The sequence below is a fragment of the Mus caroli genome, chromosome X (assembly GCF_900094665.2).
Source record: "Mus caroli chromosome X, CAROLI_EIJ_v1.1, whole genome shotgun sequence".
Lineage (NCBI taxonomy): Eukaryota > Metazoa > Chordata > Mammalia > Rodentia > Muridae > Mus > Mus caroli.
In genome coordinates, this window is record NC_034589.1 from 7,020,442 (window position 1) to 7,021,510 (window position 1,069).

The 1,069-nt window shown below is 40.1% G+C and overlaps 1 protein-coding gene across 1 annotated transcript in view; it reads left to right on the plus strand.

Moving 5' to 3' along the window:
• Positions 1-575: 575 nt before the first annotated feature.
• Positions 576-1,069, plus strand: part of LOC115030093 (probable ubiquitin carboxyl-terminal hydrolase FAF-X) — a gene marked incomplete at its 5' end in the record, with an annotated part of 14,449 nt that continues 13,955 nt past the window's right edge. The window contains one exon of the mRNA XM_029473497.1: positions 576-750. Coding sequence (XP_029329357.1) covers positions 576-750 — 175 coding nt within the window. The remainder of the gene's footprint in view (positions 751-1,069) is intronic.

The window sequence follows — 1,069 nt, forward strand, 5'->3', positions numbered from 1 at the left end:
AGGCAGAGGCAGGCGGATTTCTGAGTTCGAGGCCAGCCTGGTCTACAAAGTGAGTTCCAGGACAGCCAGGGCTACACAGAGAAACCCTGTCTCAAGGGGGAAAGAAAAGATAATTCCCTTTTGTGCTTGCTGATGAAAACTGGAGCCTTGACTATTTAGGAATGTTCTCTACCACTGAAGCACACCCCAGCCCAACCCACATAGTGTTTCCATGTGGGATTTTCATAACACTTCTTTTGGGTAGATTTTTAATAAACATTTTTGGTGTTAATTGCAGCAAAGTGAAAAATCTATAATGAATTCAAAAGCTGGGTGTGGTGCCATAACAGTTTGTGGTACAGACCTGTAATTTCAACTGCTAGAGAATTGCAAGTCAGCTTGGGCCAACTTAGTTGAGATGCTTTCTTCAAGAGTAAGAAGAGATTTTGGTAGATAAGCTCAGTGGCAAAGTTCTTCTCTACCATTAGTATATACAAGTCCTTTGGGTCAATCTAGTGTTGGTAAGCAGAGTGAATGAATTCATGTGAGCAGTCCTTCCAGAAAAGTATTCTTATTTCAACATACACATAAAATAATCTTTGCACTTTGCTGAGAATCAGCTAGTATTTTCTCCTTTACAGGCTTATGACAACTTAAGTTTGAGTGACCACTTACTAAGAGCAGTACTAAATCTCTTGCGGAGGGAGGTTTCAGAGCATGGACGTCATTTACAGCAGTATTTCAACTTGTTCGTAATGTATGCCAATTTAGGTAAGAATTGAAATTTTCATAATCTCTGTTAAAGTATCATGTTAAATGATAGTCATTCAGAAGATCCAATGATGAAGTATGTTTTCTTTTTCTTTTTTCTTTATATGAAACCTTCTCTAAATACAGAATATCCTTTGCCCGAACCCCTGTGCACTTTATAATTTTTTACATAATACTTCTGTGGTAAACACAAGTGAGATTCTGTTGTCTTAAGTTTTACTTCCAAGCGGGGCGTGGTGGCGCACGCCTTTAATCCCAGCACTCGGGAGGCAGAGGCAGGCGGATTTCTGAGTTCGAGGCCAGCCTGGTCTACAAAGTG